Source organism: Sparus aurata, chromosome 21, assembly GCF_900880675.1.
Source record: "Sparus aurata chromosome 21, fSpaAur1.1, whole genome shotgun sequence".
In the NCBI taxonomy this organism is placed as follows: Eukaryota; Metazoa; Chordata; class Actinopteri; order Spariformes; family Sparidae; genus Sparus; species Sparus aurata.
Window position 1 is genome coordinate 17,573,330 of NC_044207.1, and position 25,758 is coordinate 17,599,087.

Below are 25,758 nucleotides of genomic sequence, written 5' to 3' on the forward strand. Positions count from 1 at the left end.
ACAATCTAATATGTTTGGCAGTAATCCCTCAAATCTTTTTTTTGGAGAGTTTTGATAGACATGTGTTTATAGTAACATATTTCACATGCAGATATCTTACAGATGACGATTAAATTCAGAATTCATTTGTCCAAAAAACAGCATCAACAACAACCTTAAATGAGGAAGAAAAAGTCAAAATACATTAAAGTGCAGACCTTAACCACTTAAGGAACACCGTTCCTACATAGGAACACCCTTCACTAAACGAACACCCTTCGTAAAAACGAATAGTTTTTTTGCTAATAGTTTTAAGCATCAGATCTTTACAGTATATACTCACTGTTGGAAAGCTGAGACTGTCGTGATTATTTTAAGCCCAAAAAAGTTATTTCCAGACCATGTAATAGCCTTCTAAACTCACCATGTAATGACACAACATTAGAAAGAGCTCTCTACCGCAAGAAGCAAGAATGCCTACATACCTTCGGAGTGTTCCCTTTTCCCACAGCTACAACGTCATGCCACAATTTTTTTTTCATAGTTCGCCAAGAGTCCATAGAATGGGAATATCCATGTCATTTTACCCAAAACTAGCTACAAGTGTCGAACCAGAAACCCCAGGGTCTTAGCTTTCATTTGAGACCAAGATTATGTTTCTAGGTAAAGGGGTTCTCAAGTTATAAGCCTTTGAATCTCAGTAGGCGCTCTTGGAAAAATAGGACCCAAGCAAAACACACAGACATGCCTTTAGAAAAACAATTGTGAAAAATCAGTTTTTTAGTCTTTTGACTTCAAATTTTGAGTGTAGCAAGCTGAGACCTGTGGCTATGGCATAATTGTGTCTGCTGTGTCCATAGACATATCTGAACCCTTATATCTTAGTCAGTTTATTGACATTTGAATTGGACGAAAACCAAAACCTGTGTTCCAACCTCTGTAACTCTGTGTCAGTATGTCATAGAATCACACTTACACTTCTAGAAAAAACTTGAGGGTGTTACCTTTCCAATAGTACCAAGCACATTAAAACGGGGGCGTTCATTAAGTGGTTAAAAGGATTATACACAGCAGTTTCCCATGTGCATGTTTGCAGAGACATAAACCATACAGGGTGTCTGCAGGTCCTTTAAAAGGTCTTAATGTGTTAAATTCGATTTTATAAATATAAGGCCTTAAAAGTCATATAATAGCCTTACATTTGAATTTGTGATGTATTAATTGCCACATTGCCAAGATTTTATCTAGTTTGATTTATCCATCATTATTTTTGTCAAAATTAGTTGAGCTCTTCTGCACGAAAGTTGTTCTTATGTTTTTTATCTGCAATAGTTGAGTAAAAAAAGGTGATTGGTCCAAAAATAAGTCTTAAATTTGGTTAAAACTCTCAAATTCTAGTCTGATACTTGTAGACACCCTATAAATCACAGTCATGGATTATTATTATTATTATTATTATTATTATTATTGATTTATGTCGGCATTAATCAGATTGCGTATTTTAAATGTTGTACGCCGTGATGATTGATAGATTTTTATTTTATTTTCATGTCATGCACACAAAGTGCCCAACCCTCGTGGGTTTATAAGACATCAGAAAATTACAGCTGCAGCGGTCAAACATTCAATTTCATTACAAAATTAGATTATTATGCGGCTCGTCTTGAACAAGATGTTCTGATTTCTCTGCCAAGCTTGGCAAACAAAATCTGCCACAAAAAAGGTTCTCTTCTTAAAGTACATTGAGTAAAACTTCCATCCCTTCCATCCTGGTCGACAGGACAGCTACAGTAAACAAAAAATAAACCTCATTCTCAGTCTCATCTAGCCCACAAAGGTCTGTCCTCCTCTGGAGAGGCACTAAATCTGCTGGTCTCTAAAGGTTGATGGTAATGTTCCTGAACGTAACTGCACATAAAGATCTTTGTTTTATGTTTAAATTATACTTCACATAATATTCTACACGGTAGCTGCACTATAGGAGACAATGGGTTCAGAATTTTTGCTACCATCTCAAATCAACAGAGCATTTTTCTATATACATGAGGAAACAGTTTGCGCCTAATCTCCTGAATATTACACAATAACCTGTTCAGGAAAGTGAATGACAAATGGTTCAGATAGAATGAAAATTTTAACTCATTAGCCTGCGGATGACCATGCGAGATGTCCAATTAAATACATTTTTGGTGAGTCCCTGATCAAACAACTTCAAGTTCTTTCCAAAGCCGAAGCATTGGACATCTGTCTCTGGTGTTGGTGGCAATGCTGGATGGCTTTGCCTCAGTTAAAAGCTCCGGTGTTTTGGTTTACAACTGACGCCAAAGACTTATAATGCAATGACGCCACCTGCTGGACAACAAAGAAATGGAAACTACCATCTGTGTGACGAACCGCTGTACAAGGTCAACCTTTTCTACACAACATTAATAGTATTCACATGATTTTTAATGACAAAGCCTGGTGGGAAAAACAAATAAGGTGTCAAGGTGAAATGTTACGCCAGTATATAATGTAAAGGCGGCGTGGACAAGGTCATCATTACATAACCATGACCCTCTTAGCATCTCCCATTAAGCTGCAAGAGCTTGTAGACAAACTTAAATACAACACTCAACTACTCATATGTAAATGCAGAGACTTATAATAAGCTGTAATAATTCCTCCACTTCTTATTGTCTCTGGAAAGATCCAACCAAAGTGACGGAGGACACATTTTTAGCACATTAGAGTTGCTTTCCGATGGGATATTTTGGAAGAGGTTTGGACAGAGGGAAGAGTTCCTCAAACCAATAACAATCAAAAGAGGAGCGTGTCAGTACTGTTAACACAAAAATATTAACCTTTCCATGAGTGAAGAAACACTGTCCAAGTATTTAAATGTGCATTTTAGAGACCTTTTTGGCTTCTGAATAGATTTTTCTGAGAAACTGGTTCTCATGCGTGGAGAATGCAAGTACATGTCCAGGGATTTTGACTTGGGAATAGTTTTCGCACCAAATTATCTGTGCCAGTGACACAAGTTGACTTAAAATAGATTTTATTTGAGTGTGTTTGTGAGAGCCGAATTGCGTGCACATGAGTTCTGATTGGACACACATCCAACAAACTCTTTTTTCCATTTGGGCGCTTTCAGGCCTGTTGAGAGCCGCTGTTCTAAGAGAGGAGATGGAGTTCACTCATGACCTCAGGGTTTCTTAAGTCTTGGCTATGGTTCTGGCAGCTGCTCAGCTCGATGCATCTCTGCTGCCTTTTGATGACATTTATCGAATAAGGACCGACCACCGATGTGTTTTCAACTAACAACCCTCCGCTGCGAAAGACTTGTACCTCTTAGCTCTCAGTTGCTGTTCTGGGGCTTCTCCAGCAGGTGGAGTCCCCCAGTTGTTTAGGAATTGCAGATGTTAAAATGTTCAGAGCACTTTAGGGACTTCTTATTCATGTTGGCTAAAAAAAATAAATTAAAGTTGAAAGTCCTTTCTTGAATTTGTAAACAGCGTTGTCTCAAACATTCACACGACAAGGTCCATTTAGTGACTTTCTCAACCTGAGGACTGACCGCCTCTGCTCAGCTGTCAGTATTTATACTCTCTGTCCACAGGAGGGACAGGTAAAACTTAGATATAAAAACTAATATCTTACCAAATACACATCCTCAATCCAGTTCAATTTGCCCCCAAAAATGCCTGGTGAAACTCAAAACAAGATGAATACTCCATGAGACATACAACGTGAGCTGCTACCTGCATTACTCTGCGGTTGCCCGCATGAAGAAAAGGTTGTTTAAGGTGACAAAATAAAAAGCATCTCAGTTTTCACACCCAACTGGTTTCGACCCTGCTGGACAGGTCTCATTGTTTCCTACAGAGAAAGTCATTTTAAAAATCAATCTGCTCATTTCTATCGGTAACCACAGGATTACAGTGGAGCATGCAGGGTCATGGAGACGTGTCATGGATGCCTCCTGTCTGCAGTAATTTAAGTGAGGTTAAGCAGCAGCAGTCAGTGTTGCTGAATGAGCTCGTGGAATGTGTTGCCAATGATTCCCACAATACTTAGAGAAGGAAGGAGGTTATGGAGGCCCTGTCAGGCAAACAAACAAACCAAAAAAAAAAAAAATAGGTATCTAACAATCGATTTTCAATGTCTGATCTGAATTTTTTTTTCTCCCCTATGAAAAAAATGGTTTTGCTGGGATGATATTTATAATTTCTTTCATTGATGAGACTGAAATATAAAGTTTTGCTAGGGTAATTACAGTAATAAGCTTTTTTTTTTTATCCATGAGAAAAGGTGAAAAAAGTTTTGGCAGGTGAAACTTAATTTTGCCAGCATAATATTTCTAGGTGTTAGTTTTTGTAGTACCCATTTGGGGCACAAGAGGAGGGAACACAAAAGTGTTGTGATAACCCTAAAGTAATGTGAGGGAACACAAAAAGTAATGTACGGGAATGCAAAAGTAATGCAAGGTAGCGAAAAAACTTAACGAAAAAACGCAAAAGTGTGGCGACGGGAACACAAAAGTAAGTTTTCTAAAAAGAAGAAAGGAGAAAACTAAGCATGATGAACGAACAATTCCAGTGTTTAGTCATAATTATGAGATATATAGTCAACATAAGGCATACATTTGACTTTTAATCTCATAATTTTGACTTTTCAACTCACAATTAGTTTTTATCTCATAATTTCAACTAACCATGGGAATATGTGTGTGTGTGTGTGTGTGTGTGTGTGTGTGGGTGGGTGGGTGTGTATACATATATACACACCCAAACACACACACAAAAATAATTAAAGACAGTTTGACAAAAAACAAGACCAGACATTAAAAACATGGATCAGTTGTTTTCCACTCTTGCCTCTCAGGGCTTCCGTAGGGACTCATCCAGAGGAGGCTGGGGTTTCTTTAAAACAACTCCCTCCAGCTCGGTTTGTTTTTCCGTGCACTTGTTCCTCCTGAGACATCCTCACTGTCTCCTCCTCTCAGTGGAAGGTGTTGAGGGATATTATTCCACTTCCTATCCTGGAAATAAACAGAAAGTTGTCGTGTGGACACCACTGCGCATCTTCAGGTTCTTCATCGGGTAAGATTCAACTTTGGTTGGGTTGTTTGTTGTTTGTTGTTGTTGTTGGATTAATTTAACAGACAGGCGACGAACAAGGTGTTAAACGGCCGTTAGCGACATTATGCGGTTAACGACCGGTCAGCTAGCAAAACAAGCTAGCTGGCCGAGCTAACTAACTTCGTCATGATCATGGAAACAGTTTAAAAAGCGGGTTATTCTTCTTTAACTCGAATAAGCTGAAAACCACACACGAATTTCGGCTCTTTAGTCGTTAATTGCGACTTTTCAAAGCTACGACAACATTTAACACCATTGTTCTGTAATTTTAAGGTTTTAAACGCTGTAAGTTTGGTCACTTAACTTACTAGCTGAAGTAACGTCTCCATATAACTCTAACGTACATGTAGACTGGGTGACTAAGATTGCTAATAACACCTGCAGCTCCTCCCGTCTCTTCACAGCTGTTTGTTTTGTCCCCTGAACCTCCAGTGCACCTGTTATTTAAGTTAAGATTGAATCTGACATTTTTCAGTCGGTATCGTTATGAATCCAGGTCAGTTTCTCTCACCCAGCACCTTTACATTCCTCACATTCCCCCCTCTGGATAACACACGAACCCTGATGGTAATGTCGACAAACCCACTTTCTTTTTTTTAATGAATGGCTTGGCTTGTGAAACTCCTCCAAATGAGAGATTATTTTATCCAACCAACAATCTGAAACCAAAGTTAACTAAATTAACTTTAATAATCGACGAAAAAAGCAAGATATCCTGACATTTGAGAAGCTGGAACGAGCAATTTTGTTTTTCTTGAAAAATGATTGTTTCAATCTAAAAATGATCGAAAAAGTTGGTGATTCATTTTCTTTTGATCGATTAATCAGCTAATTGTTGCATCGCTACAGTTTTCCTCGGAGTGTCAGGTAAAAGTGAAACAGAGTATCATGTCATACTGAAATAATGTGGAAACAAACTTAAAGTACAAGATTTTATTAAAAAAAAAAAAAAAAAGAAGAAAAGGGTGCTATGATATAGCCTATGAGGAATAATATGACTTATACTGTTAAAGCTGCAGCTGTAATGTTCAGGTGTTTACCAGTTGGAAAAAAGTGTGGTCATGAAAACAGATTAACTTTTATTTAAGGGATAAGAAATAAAAGCAACTGTCTTAAATATCTGCGGTTGCTGCGATAGCTAAATTAAACTAAAATTGTTCTTTACGATACAAAATGTTACAGTGAATGGCAATCCTCAAAAAAAAATCTTAGATGAAGTGTTATATTTATCTACATCTACACAACCAGAATGTACATTAAAAAATCAAACAAAACTGTTTTGTAAGAGCCAAAGTCCTCCAGGTTTCAGTGTCCCTGTCCTGTCACAATATCAATTTTAAATGACTGTATTAAACAGAATTTATTCAGTGGAGACACATGATTTGTTTGTACTGCTTGCCTCATTTGGAAGTTATTGTAAAACAATGTTTCACACCCTTTTCTGGCATGATGTCAACCTATTTTTAGTCCTAAAATTCTCTAAAACTAATCAGGAATTGAGGGTTTTGTTTTGTAATTTCAAAAGCATGGCAAAATTGAATATAGATTCAATGTTAAAGTATTCCAAAACTTTCTACGATTGAAATATAGGAAATGTGTAAACAAAGAATTATTTTATCTTGTAAGTCTGTCATAAGCCTCTCTGCTATTGGTTAAACTCAGTCTGGTATGCTGACCCCCCGAGCAGGAGAACTGCTGTTAAGATAAGATGAGATAAGATAATATGAACCATTATTAATATCCTGTATGAGTAATTAAATTTACACAGCATCACAAGGGAACAAAGAAAAGCAGCACAATGTCAGAGACTAAGAGAAAATAAAATAGAAATAAAAATGTTCTCAAGTAAGATAAAGTAGAATAGAAATGCTATAAAGTTATAATAATAATAACACCACTTTTCCATGCTGTCATCTCATTCTGCCTGCCATTGGAGACTGCATTTCAACATATGTATGTGTGAAACCACCAGATATTTTCAAGTAGACCTCAGGGCAATTTTCCATAAACCCAAAGATACATAAACTTGCAACATAGAGAATAAAAAGTTTCAATATATCTGTTGTCTGCAGAAATGTTGCGATTGGGTAGTGGATTGTAGTCAAAGAGGTCAACTTTGGCCTTTTAACTGTGTGGGTGAACAGGGTCCTAAATAATAGGTAAAAGTCCTGAAGCTGATCATTAGAAATACTTTTTCTTGGCAGTCTCATACATGGGGAGGAAGTGCTGTACATTGGCTGGAGCTCTCACTTCATTGCAGTCACACATGTGTCACTTGTCCTTCAGCCTGACAACTTGGCATGGGAAGGATTCACCTGTTTGTACTGACAGAAACGCTTTGGCATGCGTTTACAGCACACTACACTAGAGATATAAACACTGCCAGTATCTAGAAGTTAATGAGTAAACTTTCTGTCAAGGCCGGATGCGAAAGCAACATGAGAAGTGCCAGCAAGACCTGTTCCTGTGAGGAAGGAGCAATCCCCCAGTCACCTGGTGTTCCTGTGTTTGACAAATTATACCTGTGTGATGATGTGAAACAAATACAGCTTCTGGGTTTATTAGGAACAGGAGCAGCATGGATCGTTGGTTTCTTTGTATCAGTCAGCTTTAGTCCTCCACAGGCTAATGGATGTGGTTTCACGGCAGTTAACCATCAATGGCCTGGTTTCACGTGTCTCGTCATGACAGAGCATCTGCAACTCTCACTTGTTTTAATAGTCTTGTTGTTGTTGTTGTTGTTGTTGTTGTTGTTGTTGTCGTGGTGTTGAAGTGATTAAGGCTCATGTCTTTCTTAGTGACGCTACTTTCTACAAACACAGTCTTTAGCTTTTTCCCCCCATCTTTCCTTCCTCTGTAGGATACTTGGCAAACTTGCTTGTCTTGTTTTATCTCTTGCAGGGAATGACCTGTATTTCATGCTTCTCTGTTCTCACCCAGTGTGGGTGAATCATTTAAGGTGTGGCTGTCACTCACAACAAGGGGCTGAACCATACAACCACAGCATGGCTAATAACATACCATGAGGCTTAGAAGCAGGTCTTTAAAGAAAGTAATGTGATACAAGTGCCTGGGAAAATGTCCTTTACCTTAACACTGTGTATGTAGAAAATACTTTTAATGGTTGGTTAAATCCAAAGCATAAAGTGACAGATATTCTTTCACAGAATACAGAAACAAAAAAGTGTAATATTATGGTAATATCAAGGATATTGTAATACTAATTATCTGATTCTCTTCAGGACCATATGGATCCAATTTCAGTATCTGGTACCAACACTGTAATTCTCTTACTGAATATGGGACTGATAAAATCATGACTAGACTAAAGGTCTGTGAGGGGTCAGTGCATTTAACTCTAAAACGCTTTACAGAAACTGAATCAGTTGAATCCAAACAAAGCACGATCAGGCAGACCCAAGACCAAGTGACTACATCATCGAAAACATCAATACATCAGCCTTAGTTCTCTGAGACTTTTCACCTAGCACCACCCTGGTCTGGTTAGTTTGTACAGTTCTTTGGTTTATCCTTGCTGACATTCCCAATCCATCAGCTTCTGCTGTACTCTGGTTTTGGCGCTAATAAGCAAAAGCTGGTATGCTAGAGCCTTAAACTAAGATGGTGATTTTGGTAAACATTTACCTGGTTAGCATCAACATGTTAGCATGCTAACTAGGCCTGCACGATATGAGGAAAATCTACGATGTGCGATAACACTGTTCAATATTGCGATGACGATATAACTTGCGATAAATAAACAAATATTGAAGTTTGCATATTGTTAACTATACAGTTAATGATGGCTAACGTTATTTTTGAATTGTTCATGTAGGTCTTTATGGTTGTATTGCAGGTGGTGATGAAGGATGGTTGTATTTCCTCAAGTTGCAACAACTGCTCGGCATGTTTTACACAGTACCTGTAACACGTCGTCTCCTGAATCCAAAATAAGTCCATATAGCATAGTGCCATATAGTGCTGTTTCTTTTCACCACAAGGTCTTCGTCGACCACATTTTCATCACTTTTCTCTCCTCCCTCAGCCATCATAACCATGCTGATTAATTTTGTTAGGGTTGCTAACGGTTAGCTGGGGCTTCATCTCATTGGCCCTTGTATCCAGGGCTCAGTCTGATAGGCTAAATGTTGTCATGCTCAAGGTGCATGCATGGAGCATGTGAACAAAATGATTTTCTTATTCATCGTGTGTCAGGCAGTCTTTTGCGATGTGTTTATTGCACATGTTCATATCACAATGACGATGAAAATTCGATAACGTAAACATTGAAACTCAATTGTGCCTACAGTCAGGTCAATTTGGCTTTAGACTCTCTGTCTTGTTGCTTGTTAAATAACTTAGAGGGGCACCACTGTATGTAGTTTGGGAGAAGATACTTTAACATTAATGAGGTAAGTACAAACTCTGAATATTTATTTTTCCATAACCAAATAAACAAGCTGTACTTAGAAGAAAATAAGGTTCCCAGAACACTGTTTGAAGCTAGAAATGTGGCAGGGTCCGCCATATATAAACAAAATAATTCTTTTCTGATTCAAAATTTCTTTCCCAGAACTTCATAGTGCAGCTTTAAGTTAATAATTGTTTTATTACTACTTTGTAGTTGGGCAACAATCATGGATTCATTGAGTTCAACAAACAATAGTTGGATCTAAAAGGTATTGAGATTTGAGCCTGGCCCTTAGACAGTGGGACAGATATTTGCCTTTACATCATCATGATCATTTATCACAATACATTTGAACTTTTTTCTGGTATAAAACGCTGCAGTACAGTAATGAATGAAATCTTTGAGATTAATTTTATTCAGCTGAGTGAAAAAAAACAGCCCACAAATGGTTCCACCTGGTACCCAATTACTACATTATGTTTTCTGTTCCCAGTTACTAACTTCTGAAGTTAAAGCCCTTGTGACTCTGAGGTTATTGAGGTTTCTTCTTTTGTCCTACAGTGTGTTAAACAGGTGAGCTAGAGGCTAACTGGAGAGCTCCTGAGTGAGTTCATGTCAGTACTGCTCCTTTAGTCAAACAGTAATGTGTGTCTTTTAGGTGTGTCTGACTGAACAACTGCTCGTTATCTTCCTAAACTCTGTTTAAACAAATAAGCTTGGATACAATTAGAATGCCGTTTGTAGCTTTAATAACATTTTTTTTGTCGTCTTTTTCCGATGTTTGTGTGTTAACATTTATTTTATTCATTCAGGGTTATTTATTCAGCGTGATTTATGTCACCCACATCAAAGAGCATCATGCTTTGCCACTGCTGCCTTTGAATCAGTATAGATTCCTTTGTACATAAGAGTGAATCAGTCTCATTGACCCTCAGAAGCTCAGCATGTGCACACAAACAGACATGAGTATCTGGGTTATGATCAGGTATTTGAATTCTTTGCTCATATCCTCCATGTAAACATACTCAGACACAGCTAGTTTGGTCACTGATGGGCCACTGCTCTCAAACTGGGACACACTCTGCTTTCTGTCAGGACTGGCACTAAATTCAATCAGACTGTGAGACCTAAGAGCTTTCTGCTGCATTTTCCTCTTTCATTTTTATCGACTGGTTAAACCGGATTCTGTTTTTTTCTTGTTGTGCATTTTCCAGTGTGACAAGGAAACCGTGCAAGACACGACACGGCAAACAGATCTATATATGAACAAGGCGAGTCAGACCTGGCCTTTAAATCCTTTTTAAGAATGTGTATTACTTTCATTTCAAAGCTGAATTTGAAAGAGTGTGTCAGTCATATGATTATCATTATAATGTCTGTAAACATGTTTTTACCCCCCATCCTGCAGAGATGTGTATCAGAGTAAAGAGGAAAATGCTGAGTAGATAAGAGCTAAGTGGCATACCTATACCCTACTGTACCTGTGTCGCTGTAATGAAAAGTGTCATTTGAAGCATCCGTTGCTGTACTGCAGCTGGGTTTTTCAGCATGACTTCTTATTTAATTATTTGTTTCGTTTCGTTTCGTTTTCTGCCGCTTTATCCATGCGGGTCGCGGGTGATGTTACCGCTTTTATACCACCTTTTTTCAAGGTGGAGCGGGGGTACTGGGGCCAAATCCAGTGACTCTATGGGCGAAGGCCAGGGTACTCCCTGGATGAGTTGCCAGCTCATCGCAGGGCCCTTACTGATGGCAGTGGCTGCCACGAAGATGCCAACTGCACATCATTTAATTATTTTTTTAAGAATATTTTTTGGGCCTTTTATCAGCTTTATTTATAGATAGAGATATAGCTGGAGATAGACAGGAAACAGGATGGGAGAGAGGGGGAGTGACACGCAGCAAAGGGCACCCAGGCTGGGAATCGAACCCTAGGCTGCCGCAGCAAGGACAAAGCCTCTGCACATGGGACGCCTGCTCTACCAACTGAGCTAAACGGCGCCTCATGACTTCTTATTTTTGTCTTTGCCTGGAAGCTGGTCTGACATGAGCTGTGCTGTCGCAGTTTGTCAAACCAGTTCCCTCTCAATAAGGCCCATTCATTTTTTTGGCAGTCTGTTGTTTGGATTCAGCAACATGAAACACACTGTCCTCTTATTCTCTTTTTCCCTTTGTAGGTAGTCTGTCTGTTTCAGGGCCAGTGAGTCAGCAAATTGCCATGTAGAGTTTTCAGAAACAAATTATAGAGGTGTGTTTTTTTTCCATTTCACTCTGAATAATGAAATGTTACTCCTTGAAATCAGCATTGCTTTTAATCTGGTGCTGGTAAATAACGTATGTAATGACTTTCAGTGATTTTGTGTTGTGTTGATGTGTTCATATTATACAGACCTCAAAACTCAAAATGAATGATTCAAACACATTTTCCATTTAATATGAAAAAAATTGTATCCAATCTTTAGTATTTTTCAGAAAAATAGAATCTGAGTGTGAACCCCCCAAAAATATATGAATTTCCAACTCTGGGTATTCTAAATTTTGACACTAAGATTTCCTTTTTTTTTTTTTTTTTACTGTAAATGTGTTCTAATGCCAAATATCGATTAGCAGTCTCCTTGATTACTGATAATCGATAGCAAATCGGCACTGAAAAAACATGTCGGTCAGTCTCCATTTTGAAAATTCCCTCTTTTCATTCATGTCAAGTGAAAAGACACAGGAGAGCACCTATATGTAACATTTTATTCCTCTGCACTTGTCCTTCTTTCCTAAATTTCCAATTTTAAGTCTCTCACACATTATTTATCTCTCTGCCCCTGTTACTCACAGTCTACTTTCCTGTTTTTTGCTGTCTCCCTCTCTCTCCGTCGCTCAGCTCTGGGGATGTTTGGCCCCATGCCTCCCATGGCCTCCCTGCATGTTTCCTCGGTACAGGCATGACCATAACCCCTAAAAAACATAGTGCTCAGCTTGGTTCCCCCTCTTACAACGACACAAGTCCCAGGTTGGTGAATATTTATTTTATGACTAATTTCCATCTCATAGTTTTGTGTCTTTGGTCACGTTCATAGAACAGCAGACAGTGTCCTAATTTAATTTTTCCTCATATGTGACAGAGTGTTTTCCAGTCAAGAGTTATCAGCTAATATACAAAGTCACATGTTTTTCCAGGTTCGTTGTCAGCCTGATAGAGATGAGCGGTACAAAAAACCCTGATTCAGAGTCATGTGATGTCTGTTGCTGTTTTTACTGGCATTTTTCCTTTTGACATAAAGGTTGTGTTATACTTGGCATCATAGATAAGGTCAACCATCCATGTCTGACAGAGGTTCCATTAAGCAACAGTCCTGACAGCTACGAAGCATTAGCGTGTGTTTTGTTAGTTTTAGTCTGTGCATGTTTGTGTGCTGACATCATTGTTACCTGTTGAGCTTTATCTCATCACATACCAACTAGATCCAGTCCGGTGCAGATGGATGAGCCCGATGCCCTGCGTTTGAAGCTCCATGCCGAGGACTCTGTGTCGCTGGCTCCCTCTTTGGCTGAGCCCATCAACCTAGAAGGTCAGCTGGTCACTGGCAGCAGAATAGGAAGCTGCTGAAAGCTTCCTGTACAACAGCACCACAAGAGCGTGGTGTAACTTAACTGTGAAAGATAGCTCAGGAAAACGTAGATGTAGTTTTGACATTCACTGATTGTTTATCTGGTGTGTCACATCACTTTCATGAGGTACTGTTTGTTTCATCCCTGATATGCCTGTTGTATAGCAGGCTAAACAAGCTGCTGAAGCACTTACTTTAAACATATATATTTTTCACGCCAACGATTAAATGTTTCTTAAGTGCATATGAATGAATCTGTACTCTTTCAATGACCGTGTAATAAAGGGCCGAATGACATAAAACAGTTTAGTTTGTTGTTATAGTTAATATTTATTTGTTTCTCAGTCACAAAATGGGAATTAAATAACAACAAAAACAAAATTAATAACAAAAACACAAAAATATCATCCCAGAATTTCACAAACTGTGCATCCCTAGTCTACAGTTTTTATTTCTATGCAGCTGGCAATAAGACTTTTGTGATCAAATGTTTTTATTCGAACAAGAATACAAGTTACAACCATAAAACATGACTCATTAATGGATAATAAAGACAGTACAAAATTGACTGTAACAGTTAAGCAATAGCAAATAATAATAGTTATAGTGATAACCTTGCACCTCAATAAGGTGCAAGCAAAATCAACCCAAACCAAAAGGAGGTTAAGAGTCTCACAAAAAAAGCATTAAGTAAGGGAAGAGCTTATCTCATAAGTTTTTTCAGTGTATCAGCTGCAGAACGCCAGTTGTTTATGGAAGCCTCACTAGCGCCACTAATTCTAGCAGTACACGGTTCTAGATAAATTACATCTAGGAAGGTAAGTGCCCAGTGTCTGATGGTGAGAGAATGGGGAGGTTTTAATCGTAAGGCTATCAACTTCTTGGCAGCCGTCAGGCCAGCTAGTACAGTGTGCTTTTTAAGTTTAGTAATATTAACCTCTGACAGATCAATTAGCAAAAGGACAGGTATAGTCACTGGTATGGTCACTGATACTTAATCAGAAAGCTTAGCTGCCACCTTGGACCAGAACTGTGATGAGACTGAGACTCAAGGACAATTCCACATCATATGCAAAAAAGTGCCAGAGCAATATGATACCTGTCTCTAATATCTTGAAAGGTGTGCAGCCCATTGTCACTATATACCTTGTCAAAAGCAAATATTACTGTTACTCCAGGTAGAACACGAGATAGGTCTCCCTCCGATTAATAGGCCAAGATTGGTGTTAGTGTATAGCTGGCAATAAGACTTAAGTAACTGGAGCTGAATCCAATTCTGTAACACAAGAATATAAATAGTCATCGTTGTTTAATTCATCATATTTTTGTCTTTTTCTTGTGCAGCATGATTATTGTAATACATGCTGAATTTTAGAAAAATCCACAGTAAAAACTGCTACAATAGGTTGATTTACTTTAAGTATATTTTCTTTTTGTCCTCTTACACCTTCATCTATTTTTGTGAGTAATGAAACAGTGTGATATGACTAAAACACGATGTCATGTAAGAAACATTTATGCCGTGAAAGTAAGACTTTTAAAAAAGATTTGAAATAACCTGTGATCTGACCTGTAATGATTCACCAAGACGCAGACTCGCATGACGATAAAGTACAAGCCTTGTTCGGCTCATACAGTTTCCAACGTGACTTTCTATGTGTCATGCAGATTCCCATTATACTTTGCTCAAAAGCGATCTTGAGTCCAACGCCGAGAACCTGGGGGCAGAGTCATGGAGTGCGGCTGTGGACACGAACTACCGGAACGCCCTGACCGAAGAGGCTAAGAAGAGACAGGATGTCATCTATGGTAGGCTCAAAGAACAATCTGAAAAAATGTAAACACAAATCCAAAAACCAAACTGTTATGCAACATTTCACATTGTGTGAATGTGTGTGTGTGTGTGTGTATGTGTGTGTGTGTCTGTGTGTGTGTGTGTGTCTTTGTGTGGAGATCACAGTAATTGCACTGTTGTGGCAAAGATTATAGTGCCTATAATTATGATGATGATGGATGTTATTATGATGACGATAGACCCTTTGATGATAAACATGTCAACTATGATAAGAAGTTTAATGACACCAATAGTTGTGTAATACATTGTTCATTGTTGTTTTCCTTTGCATCTGGTGTCATTCTGCCACACTCAAATCGACTATATGTTTCAGACACTTAGCCTTGACCTTATAATCAAAGAGAGCCCTCTTTATCAATTCCCTAGAGTTGATCCAGACGGAGATGCACCACGTGCGTACCTTAAAAATCCTCCTCCATGTCTACATGTATGAGTTGAGGCAGTCTTTGCTAATAGAGGAGGCTAAACTGGACCGGCTCTTCTTCGGGGTGGAAGCCCTGCTCAACCTCCACCAGTACTTCCTTAACTGCCTCAAAGCACGCCAAAAGGAATGTCAAGAGGATGGAAGCCCAAACAGCTACCAGATCACACAACTTGGGGATATCCTCATCTCTCAGGTAGGGGAGAATAATTTTAGGCTTGTCTGTAGCACGCCCTTTTTAAAGCCAAAATCTTTACTGTAGCTGCTGAGCTAATAGGACCCTATAGATACCCATCCTATATGAATTCAGTACACATGCTTGTAAACAACGTCTTTATTGGCAGTCTTTGGTTGTAACAGTAAGGAGACAGGTGTTGTTCCAGGTTCTCTAATCAAAAGGAACAGTTTGTTCTGGGAGGGGGGGGGGGGTCCCCAGAAACAGTTAGAATTCCAAACATGCTAAGTTTTGTAGAGTACATGTTTAAAGGAATTGTTCTTCTTAAAATGAGGTGTCATTATTTGTTCACCTTCAGGTCAAAATGCCAGTAAAGTTTTTATGTCAACATACTTTTCAATGCACGATTCTGCGAAACATCTGAAGGGAGATGGAAACAATTCTTTAGAGTTCAGTGGTTCATGGATGGTTCAAGGATCATGAGCTTTGTTGTAAATGGATTGTTTCTTATTGTCTAAATGTTTATGTTGTTCCCTAGTGTACACTGTACTGTATCACCTACATTTTATAATTTTGCATATTTTAACAAAAACTGTTGCTTTCATCAGGTGAACAGATTCAGAGTTTACTCAACGTATATTTACAAATCCTAATGCTGACATGAGACATTTTACATTTTGAAAATAAGATGCACATGAATTGCTACAATTGACGCAACATTTCTTGGCTTCCATAACTCTTAATTCTGTCTGCATGACATGTTCGGTGTGTGTGTGCGTGTGTTGTAATCTTCTCCTGTCTTTCTTACATTGTGTTTCCTTCTCTATAGATAAATGAACACAATGTTAATATGTTCAGTTATATATTGCATAAACTGAAGTGCGTCATTTCTATTAAATTGTGTCCTTGAAAGACAATTAAATGTTGTGTGTGTTTTCCTTCTCTGTTAGTTTTCAGGTGAGCTGGGAGAAGGAATGATGGAGTGTTACAGTGTTTTCTGCAGTCATCAAAATGAAGGTGTCGGCTTCTACAAAGAGCAGCTTCAGAACAACAAGAAACTGCAGATGCTGAATAGGGTAAGTAATCTCCAATCATTGCTCAGTGTATGAGCATGGATGTGATTGATCTCATGACACAGTGAGGCCTGTGGCTGTGTTTTGTTGGACAGAAAAAGCACTGGAATTGGAAAAAGAACGAGGCAAGCCTTTTCATAAACAACAGTGATGATATTTCTTTCTCCAAAGAATGAACAAAAAGAAAATAGTGTGAGATGCTTATTCTAAGAGTTTACTGTTGAGAGGAGAGTGGAGCAAGTGTTGATAAACAATACTTTTCTTTTTATGACAGAAAATAGGTCAGCTGTCCCTGGTGCGACGCTTGGGAATCCCTGAGTGTTTTCTGTTGGTGACGCAACGCATCACCAAATATCCCACCCTGGTGGAACGAGTCATACAGAACACTGAAGGTAAAATCTCTTAAATTACCTGAATCTTAAACTGAAATCCAACCTTCTCTGGAGCCTGACATGGTGCTATGTATTAACAGTCTTCATAAAGATTGGTCGATTATTATATTTCGTGCTTCTCTCAGCTGACACAGACGAGTACAAGTCTCTGGTGCAAGGTTTGGCACTGATCAAAGAAACCATCACCCAGGTGAACAATCAGGTCAGCGAATACGAGAAAGCCGCTCGTCTAAGAGAGATTGGCATGCGCCTGGAACCAAAGTCTCAGGGACGGCTGAAGGAGGGGCAGCTGATCCGCAGGGAGGATCTGATCCAGGGAAACAGGACGCTGCTGCACGAAGGCCCCGTCACCTGTAGGGCCTCAGGTAGACAAAAAGGTGTGTGACGGGTTGACTGACTTTATGGCTGTTTGTCTGTGGCTTTGTTATTGACCATTGCTCATGTGTACTTTAATTGTGTAAAGCATTTTGCGGGTATTCTTAATGTTGCAGTTGCTTTTCAAGAAAGCTAATAAATGTGGTGAGACTGCGAGTGTCACAATATTGATTATAAATAGAAGATCAATCTGAATGAGCTTTCAATTCTGATCATCAAATTTGAAAACGCAGGATTGGCAATTCTCCCAGTTTTTTCCCTGTACCCCCACCTAATTGGCATCTTAAGAGGAGAAGCACAGTGAGGGGATGTTGGGACTACTTTCATCTTCAGTGATCCTTAATTGATTTGTTTGGGAAGAGGGTTTACTTTGGACAGTTGGTGTTGCAAAATTCCCCCTAAATGTTTTGAAGAATTGAAAAAATTAAATGACAGTTGTTACTAATGACTTGTTTATCTTTACAAATCCAGATGCAGTAGTCTAACAATGGCAATTCAATCAGTGCTTAAACTAAATGTTTAAATACATAACATGACTCATTTATTCATTTCCTGGTTGATTGAACCTTTTTATTTTATTGTGCATTAAAGATGGTAATTTAATGTTACAGCTTTATTACATTGGTATTTATTACAGTGTAAGAAGGCAGAGCAAGACAAGTGGTTAATAACCCTGTTTGTTTTCTTTCCATGTCAAGGTTAATATGCAAAGTGTCTGAGTAAAGTCTTGGGCCACCTTGAGCCTTTATAGAGCAGCTTCTATATGTGTCACCAGTCATTTCTGAACCGCATCATACATACATGTGTATCCAAGTTTTTTCTTAACTGTGCCACTCTTGCAGCCATGACACAAACATTTTACACACTTTCAGCAACTCTTTCACATTTTCCCGAAGTCAAAATATATAAACCAAAGTTTTGTTTGTGCATGCATCAGTCTGACTTCCGTGAAACTTTGACGTATGTTGCATCAGGTGACTGACGGCTCAATGAATTATTGCGGTGTTATTGCTGTTTCCTTTGTATTTTTGAATGGGAGGTTCAACTTTGGGGCAACTTGCTTTTCTGAAAGCTGAAAGATTCATAGAACTAGAACAGCAGCATATTTTTCTGTCATTACTTACGTGACAAAGATTAACACGTAATGCAAGGTGCAGTCTCAAGTCCATCTTCCATGGCCGCTCAAGTCAAGTACATTGTGCAGCTCTTATGTTGCTTTGATGACACTGAGTAAAATTTGTGTCCCTGCAGACATCCATGCTGTGCTGCTGTCAGACATGCTCCTCCTGCTACAAGAGAAAGATCAGAAGCTTGTGTTTGCTTCTTTGGTGAGTTCTGTACAAACACTGATGAGTAATGACAAATTATAGCAAGGTCTTGGTTCAGTTTTTCTACCTGGGCAGAAGACATGTCTAGTCCAAAACACAGACTTTTTTACATTAAGATATGATTTAATGATCCGTGTAATAATCAACTATGTTATTGTGGCTCATGTAGGACAACAAACCACCGGTGATCTCCCTTCAAAGGCTGATAGTCAGGGAAGTGGCTCATGAGGACAAAGCCATGTACCTGATCTGTGCGTGCACCACCAGCATGCCGGAGATGTACGAGATCCACACAGGCTCCACAGAGGAACGCATGACATGGACGGCACTGATTCGGGAAGCTGTGAACCAGTAAGACTTCTAGGATGAGAAAAGAACATGTTGTTTTGGGAGATGAAACTAAGTATCTTGGATTTTTATCACAATTCTGCGAATCTTTGATAGAATGGTTACAACAGCTTGTTAATAGCAATGATGCCTGATGTTCCTTAGGGCTGCAACTGTATATTAATCTGTTGATGATTTTATCAATTAATGGAGTTCTTAGTTTAAAAAAGCAGAATATGGTGAATATTTCAGTATTTCCCAGGGCCCAAGAAGACACCAAACCACAAAATATTAACATTTGGGAAGCTGGAATCAGTGAATCTTTTTTCTCCTTAAAGAAAACTTAAATAGATAAATTAATTACCAAATTGTTGGCATCTATTTAATAATCGACAGTTCATCAATGAATTGATTACTTGTTGCATCTCCTGTTGAAATATGAATGAATTAAGAAAGTCATAATTGAGTTATGTTTTAACACAGTATGTCCTTCAATTGGTATCAAATCTTGTAGCAATATATGCATGGCAATCTGCCAATTACATTATCAAACCTTGTGTGGTAGACAATAGAAGAAGAAAAAAACGTAGATATTTAATATTACTGTATCTAACTATAACAGCGACAATCCTGACTATGATGTTTGTGTGATTCAGCTATCCAGAAGAGGAGCTGTACCGCGATCTGACAGCTAAACTGCAACAATATCAAGGTAAGACAGCCAAGATGATTGACAGCTTAGAACATAGATTATAGAGACACTGGTGAAAAAAGACAATTTAGACACAATTTTTTAGACATTGTCGGCAAAAGAAATGTCGTTGTGAACAACTCTTCTATCCACGTGTGTTAAGCGAAAGGCTTATTGTTTGCTGATTAAATGCAAGTCAGTTTCATCCCGAGCCAAATGTAAATGACTTTGAGGTCATATGAAACAGCCTTTTATAATGTATACGGTATATAATCAGTATTCCTCTGTAGGTAGGTTCTGCTTGTTTTGAAACATTTATCACACGGTATTGGATGGATCAAATGTGCAAAGTTCCAAAAATTCTATCTACCTGATGAAGGCAGAGAGCCTGCACATTTCAGTGTGCTGACAACCTCTTCTTTTTCTTTGATGCTGTCTTTGTCTCATTTTTTTTTTTCAGATTCATTCATGTCAGTGCAAACGCTTTTAGTTTTTCCTTGTTTATGTAAAGCAAGAGCAAGACCATTCTCAGTCAACTTTCATCTGCATTAACTGTACAGACATTTATTATGCTGATCTTCTTCAGATGCTCTAAAGGTGAGGGATGACCTCATAGAACAAAATCTGGCAGAGAAACAGCAGATCTTTGCTGCTCTCTACGAGAGTGTGATGGAGCAGGAAACACCGCACAAAGGGCTGCTGCTCCGAGGAGAGGCCTCTGACCTCCAGCAGGGGGAGACACTGCTTAAAGGAGCCATTGATGAGGGTAAGAGCTGAGAGGACAACCTCAGTTTTGTGAGTCAGTCTTGTTTGTCATGCTTGGAATAATCATGTATTCAGAATCTGCAACAATTTCTGCACTTGTTTGCCATAAAAAACCATGAAAATATGTCATGAGTCCATATTTGAATTTTCAAGTAAAAATACATCGGTTTTCCATCACATCCAGGTCACGAGTCAGAGCACTTATGGTGATGCCTTTAAACGAGAGAGAGATTAAGTCATTATTTTGTTTTGGTTGCAGTGGAAAACCTGCAGAACCTGTTCTTCTCAAGGATCAAAGACCCAAACCCTCTGAAGGATGAGAATAAGACACAGGGACGGCTGCTCAGGAGGACTGAGACCTTTGCCGTGGCCAATAGTTACCCGGCTGTGAGCGGCATGAAAAGTAAGCTGACATAAAGCTGACATGGGACTGACAACACCTCTTTAAATACATGTTAAAGTTAGTGTCTGGATGGTGAAGACAGCTAAAGTGGTTACAGAAGATATAAAAGTATGTGTTTTATTTACTTATTCATGTGCAACTTATAGGATTTACATCACGTGTTTGTTTTAAACGTTATTTGCATTGTGTTATCTCACAACAAGTCCAATCACACTGTTAAGTCTTTTAAAAATCCTTCTGAGCTATTAAGCCGTTACTACTACACACAATGGCTACACACACTACACATATAATCATCAGCAGAAGTAAGGTGACTCTGCTCATATAAATATTACTTTATTGTCTCAGATGGAGATGCAGCTGAGAGGCCGGGCAGCAGCGAGGGCATTCCAGCACACATCAGTCACAGCTCTAGTGCCCCCCAGCTCCATGAAATGTTCTCTGAGAGCCTGGAACAGTCTGTGAGTGAGACACATCTGTGAGCAGAACAAAATCCTACTTCTATTCTGGTGATTAAAATACGAAGCATTTAAATTGTTTATGCTGCTTTGATTCAAGGCCGACGATGACACGCAGATGACAGAGAGCAGTTTAACCTCCAGTCATTTCCCTGAGGCAGAGGTAACCAGTCTGATACTTATTTTGTTTATTATTTTTATGCATTTTCCATCTGTAATAATTCATGCAGAAACCTTGATATCTGTCACTTTAATTCTTGTCCACTGTAGGTGTGTGACAGGGTGATACTGCTTGCACAGAGGTTATACAGCTTACAAGTAAGAATTTTTACATTGCTATGATTTTTTTGTATTTTATTCTGCGCCTTATTTTTACAAACGCCTTGCAAATTTTACTCATGGCAAAATTTGAGGAGGAACTCCTTTACTTGTCTTTCATGTTAATTAACTGTTTGTTTGCCTGTAGCAGATTTCATGTTTCACTCTCATATGTTGGTATTTAATTCTTTAACAGGCAATAGTCGCCCAGCAGGACAGCCAGATCGAGCTGCAGAACACTTTCCAGTCAAAGACCAAGCAGCCAGCTCGTCATTACAGCAGCATGCTGCTCGAGCAGGAGAAGCAGCGAAACTTGGAGAAGCACAAGGAGGAACTTGCCAACTTGCACAAGCTGCAGGCGCAGCATCGAGAGGAGCAGCAGCGCTGGGAGAAGGACAGGGAGCGGCAAAGGATACAGATTGAGGCTCTGGAGGCTCAGCTGCAGCAGAGGGAGGATGAGTGCAGAAAGTGGGAGGAGAAGCTCAATGAGGAGAGGGCAGAGCTGGAGAAGCAGAGGGAAAACTATCAGCAGGGCCTGGAGAGGCTGAGGGAGACCACAAAGGCAGTGGACAAGGAGAAGGAGCGTCTGAGTCAGGAGAAAGATCGTCTGGATCAGCTGCAGGAGAAATTAAAGAAGTGCATCCCAGGACTCTCCAACTATGATGATCCTGCACAAGTAAGGAGTAGGATAGGAATCTGACGGACAGTCTATTAGCATGTTGTATTCATTTATCCATATGTTTTCAATGCTGACTGAAATTTAAATATACATTAACAAATAACTTCAAATATTTTTTTTCTAGGAATGTTACCGCCAACTAATTTCCTTGACATTTAATCAGAAGTTTAAACTTAGTCTACTAGTGATAAGTGAGAAAACACTTAGGAAAAAGTTGGAAAAAAATATTGTGTATGTATAATGTTGTGTAATATTGTGGCAGAGTTACCCTGTCGATACTTAACCCATCTTCGTAACATTTACACCCCATCTATGAAAAGCAAAGCTAACTCACGTGACAGCTAACCATAATACTTATGGTTTGGTTTCTCAGATATCATAGAGAGGTAATGCACATCAAGGGCTTTAATGAGGTGCTGGTCATTGACAGCAGACTAGACAGTGAACAAAAGTGTTGCATGCTTTATCTTCCATATGCAGATTTCTTTAATTAAAGTGGAAGCTGGATTTAAAGTTCATCTGACGGTTTAGATACAACTGCTTTTTTGAGATGGATTGAGGAGGATTGCATGTGTGTGTCAAATCTTCTGAGATTTTGTTCAGATGTCTGATGATAAATGCATACTCTGATTGGTGTGTGAATATATTTTTATGTATGCATTATGTTTTTGAAATCAATAAATACACTGATGGGAAAAGGATCATGTAGGAAAATTCAAAATAGAGAAGGCAACACTAGATACCATATTAAATCCTCACAGGTTAGGTGAAGTTAAATTAAAGTCAGTTTTTTTTATTTAGTTCTTTGAAATTACAGTGTTTGAGTTAAATATTTCATCTTTTCTCCTTAGCTCTGGAATCTCTCCAGTTATCAGTCGTTCAGAGGAAGCATAGTAAACGGAGGGGGAAGTCTGGTGAAAACCGTCCCTCCAAAGATCCACGTGTTGCCCACCACCTTAGACCCCAAGGAAGTTCCTCCAAAGGTTCCACCACGGAGGGAAAGCATCAGCCCCCTGCCCACCAAGCCCGAGCTGCCCATCCAGCTGATCAGCACCACCAACCAGGTGACTAAGCCAGCAGTCGTGCAGCAGCAGATCCCCACCAAGCTGGCCGCTCAGTCTAAGGGAAAGGAGAAAACCTTCAAGACGAAGGGGTCGCACCAGAGAACGCACAGCGCAGGTCAGGATACAGAGCGGATAACTGAAACCTCATTTCAATATTTGTTCATTGTAAACTATTAGCTGCAGCTGAACATTGACAAAAAATGTTTGTCTGCAGTGGGCTGGTTGTTAGCACCACATCCAGCAAAAGGCCTCTAAATCCAAAGGCCCTACAGATTTGGTTTTTAGGTCAAACCCTGTCCTGTCTTTCTACATGCAGCCTCTATAGACGTGAGCCAGCTGGTGCCTATCAGAGGGACAATGAAAGAAGGAGGCAGTCTGAGAGCCAAACGGACCGCCAGTCCTCAAAGAATTTACCAGTCAGGTACAATGACAAAAGTCTTCTCACTCAGCCAGTCATAAAGACATCTACTTTAATCTGATCAGATGTGTTCCATATCCACAGTTCATTTGAAAAGAAGCCTTTTGGGAATCAAGCATTCGCCCCGACCCCCTGTAGACTCGTAAAGCATCTACAAGCTTGCAATCTGTCAGAGCATTTGATTTATTGGTTGCTGTCTGGATATTAACATATTTTCTATAAGTGTAACACAAAAGGCTTCTGGAAATACTTACCATCCCTAAGTTTAAACAATTTAATGCAAGACTGAGACATTCTGGTATAAACATACTCCTGGATAAGAACATACATTTGTACTTGGGAGGAGAATTGTCTTATATTGTCAGATGTTGCTGTCATTTTAAATGTACCTCCTATCGCTCCATTAATTAATTAATTAACTGATTTTCATACTCCCTTTAGGTATCTTCAACTCACCAGGATCTGCCCGCAGTGTAAAACCGTCTCAGTCCTTCAGCACATACAACAGAGGCAACAACGAGGGTCCACCTCCAGCGCCGCCTCCTTTTCCCAAAGAAGTTCTGGAAATGGCCAAAGATAAAGAAATATTCCTTTAATCCTGAACTACAGACTGGAGTTAGGAGGATGCCTTGTTCTTCATAAAGACTTGTACACATGGAAAGACTGACAGAGCTGTAAAAAAGACTTTGTGACGTCCATGTGTGTCCAGTATGAAGAGGATCGTTACTGTTATCGAATGTTATTACTGGAAATCAGCTTTTTGCTTGGAATTGAAAAAAGTACAGAAGAATTTGTGTTTGATCAAAACAATTTAAAAAATCTTGGTCCCTTTGTACTTTGGGAACGATACTGTTCTAAATGATGATGATGAAGCAAAGACTTTGCCAGAGACTTTCATGAGAAGTTCTTTTATTTTTTTAATCATTTTTATTTTAAATGACTGTCTCAATTAACCTTGTTTTAACTCATAAGCTTTCTTTTAATTTAATGAATGATAATTTCTTTGTAAGGAAGCCGTAGGTTTGTGAAGTTTACATCTGTTCAGATTTGAGGCACCAAGCACAAACCGCAGCGCCGCAGTTTTATTCCAGAAAGATTCGGAAAAGCCTAGAAATGTGTACTTTTTGTTCTGTTTCTTCATCTGTCTTGTAATCAAGCTAAATTGTGTGTGTGGAAGAAACTAAACTACGGCTGTAAACTTTATTGTTTGTAAATACTACTTTTGCACTTCCTTACTGGAGGTGATGACAGATTATGATGTTGTTTGAGACAGCTGCTAGAATCATTAGTGAGAATGTAACCAAATGATTTACTGTTGAAATAATTTTGTGGAATAACTTAACATTTAGCTTTAGCTTAGTGATTTCCTTCAGGAGAGACTGACTGCTGTCACATTTTGGTTCCATGTGAAATGTCTTCTAAATCCCAACTACTGATGGGTCATGGAATAAAAAGACAGTTAAATAGAAATTGTGTGTTTTGTGGAAATACTTCATGTGATGAAGAAAGCTGAGAAGATAATGTAAAATAGTATAAACCCCAATTCCAATGAAGTTGGGACGTTGTGTAAAACATAAATAAAAACTGAAAACAGTGATTTGCAAAACCTTTTCAAATTATATTCAATTGAATACACTACAATGACAAGATATTTAATGTTGTAACTGATAAACTTTATTGTTTTTTTGCAAATATTCACTCACTTTGAATTTGATGCCTGCAACACGTTCCAAAAGAGCTGGGACAGGGGCATGGTTACCACAGTGTTACATCACCTTTACTTTTCACAACAATCAATGACTGTTTTGGAACTGAGGACACTAATTGTTGAAGTGTTGTAGGTGGAATTTTTCCCCATTCTTGCTTGATACACGACTTCAGTTGCTCAACAGTCCGGAGCC

At 38.9% G+C, this 25,758-nt stretch overlaps 1 protein-coding gene across 2 annotated transcripts; it reads left to right on the forward strand.

Moving 5' to 3' along the window:
• Window positions 1–4,909: 4,909 nt before the first annotated feature.
• arhgef18a (rho/rac guanine nucleotide exchange factor (GEF) 18a) lies at window positions 4,910–25,463 on the forward strand. Of its 2 annotated transcripts, XM_030404113.1 has the most exons (21): window positions 4,930–5,063; window positions 11,691–11,761; window positions 12,389–12,517; window positions 12,970–13,076; window positions 14,784–14,924; window positions 15,337–15,587; window positions 16,517–16,642; window positions 16,914–17,031; window positions 17,157–17,408; window positions 18,658–18,734; window positions 18,904–19,085; window positions 19,718–19,773; window positions 20,339–20,518; window positions 20,777–20,920; window positions 21,269–21,381; window positions 21,479–21,541; window positions 21,649–21,696; window positions 21,893–22,372; window positions 23,227–23,554; window positions 23,756–23,860; window positions 24,299–25,463. In XM_030404113.1, the coding sequence occupies exons 3-21, from the start codon at window positions 12,450–12,452 to the stop codon at window positions 24,451–24,453; spliced, it is 2,994 nt and encodes a 997-aa protein (XP_030259973.1). In that variant the 5' UTR covers window positions 4,930–5,063; window positions 11,691–11,761; window positions 12,389–12,449; the 3' UTR covers window positions 24,454–25,463. The 2 variants fall into 2 exon arrangements, with proteins under 2 accessions (XP_030259972.1, XP_030259973.1); XM_030404112.1 differs by lacking the exon at window positions 11,691–11,761 and having other exon boundaries at window positions 4,910–5,063.
• The last annotated feature ends 295 nt before the right edge of the window (window positions 25,464–25,758 follow it).